The 1,533-nt window shown below is 45.7% G+C and overlaps 1 protein-coding gene across 1 annotated transcript in view; it reads right to left on the reverse strand.

The window, feature by feature from the left end:
- The window catches only part of H257_15298 (phosphoribosylformylglycinamidine synthase), a gene marked incomplete at both ends in the record, with an annotated part of 10,202 nt that overhangs the window by 1,969 nt on the left and 6,700 nt on the right, over positions 1-1,533 (reverse strand). Inside the window, one exon of the mRNA XM_009843337.1 lies at positions 420-1,028. Coding sequence (XP_009841639.1) covers positions 420-1,028 — 609 coding nt within the window. The remainder of the gene's footprint in view (positions 1-419; positions 1,029-1,533) is intronic.

Below are 1,533 nucleotides of genomic sequence, written 5' to 3' on the forward strand. Positions count from 1 at the left end.
ACCCCCCCACAAACGCAACCCCACGGAACCGTTCGTCCAATGCGACTGTCCCAGCCACCAAGTCGCGCATGGTAATATCCCATACTTCAAACCCGGCCAAGTAGAACGAACTGCCCATCTCGCGATCTACATAGTCGTAATCACAAAACGATCAGCATTTGATCGATATATATATATATATACTAGAAAGTGCAAATGATGGGAAAAAAGGGAATTTTCCCATGAGGTCCCACGCCTCGTTCAGGTTGTTAGACAATATACGTGTAGGAAAAAAAGGGATTTTTTCCCCAATCCCACCACCACGTTGACACAGAAATGGTTGGGGAAAACACGAGTGTATGTTTCCCCACTATATATATATATATATATATATATATATGCACACAACGTTCATATGTACCATATATCTTTTTACATACCTCCGTTCGAACCTTCCTCGCGCAACACTGCGATACGGTGCTGGTTGCGGGTAGACAGTGCCTTGGGCGGGGTCGGTTCATACGTGAGCTGCCACGGCGGAATGCTGCGGTGCTTTAAGCCATCTTGTTCTTGCTGGACATGGTCTGGGCTGCGCTGGCGCTTCTCGAGCTCAAACGACGTGGCTTCCCACGTGTCACGCAAACGGGCAGTCGTGTCTTCCACGACGGTGCGGCCGTTCACTTGAATCACGAGCGTCTGATCGACGTCAGTCACGTGACCCAGATGCACCAGCGGCACATGCAGCGACGCAAACAACGCGACAACGCTGGCTTGATGGGCCTTGGGCACTTGGACAACGTACCCCAGCTCCTCCGAGAACAACACTCCGAGTTGCTCTCGGAGTGTTTGTACTTTGGAGCTACTCGACGGGATGTTGACGTGGAGGCCAACGTTGCCGGCGAACGCCATCTCGACCAACGCGACGATGAGACCACCGTCCGATCGGTCGTGGCCAGCACTCAGCCATTGGTTGTGTACGCACGTTTGGATGGCTTTGAAGGCGTTGATAAACAACGCCGCGTCTTCCACGTCGGGGACTTCACGACCGACTAAAAAGGTATACATGGGATTAGATATATATATTACATATATTTTAGATATACATATATCGACGAAAAAAAACAACGAGGCCAATATATAGATGTATTAGATAGATATCGACGAAAACACGAGGCAATTATATATATATATATATATATAGGTATCGTTATCAAAGGGACTACAGAATCATAAGACAACACATCATGGAATAGAATAACAATATTTGAATTAACATCATCAAATGATCGATATGCTACTAGCTACTGCTGGACACTATATTTGGCAATTCAATAAAGCACAACATTCAGGTACAAAAAGCACATACATACACTCCAATAAAGGAAAGCACATACACTCCAATAAAGGAAATCACATGTCCAACAAACTCCCCCAAGGACAACCAACCCCAGAGACATACATTCCAATAAAAGACACCCCATATCAAAATGCTACATGCATTCCCAACCCAACATCGATATATATACATATATATGTATTCATACCTTGGTTGTA

This window comes from Aphanomyces astaci (assembly GCF_000520075.1).
Source record: "Aphanomyces astaci strain APO3 unplaced genomic scaffold supercont1.68, whole genome shotgun sequence".
Lineage (NCBI taxonomy): Eukaryota > Oomycota > Saprolegniomycetes > Saprolegniales > Verrucalvaceae > Aphanomyces > Aphanomyces astaci.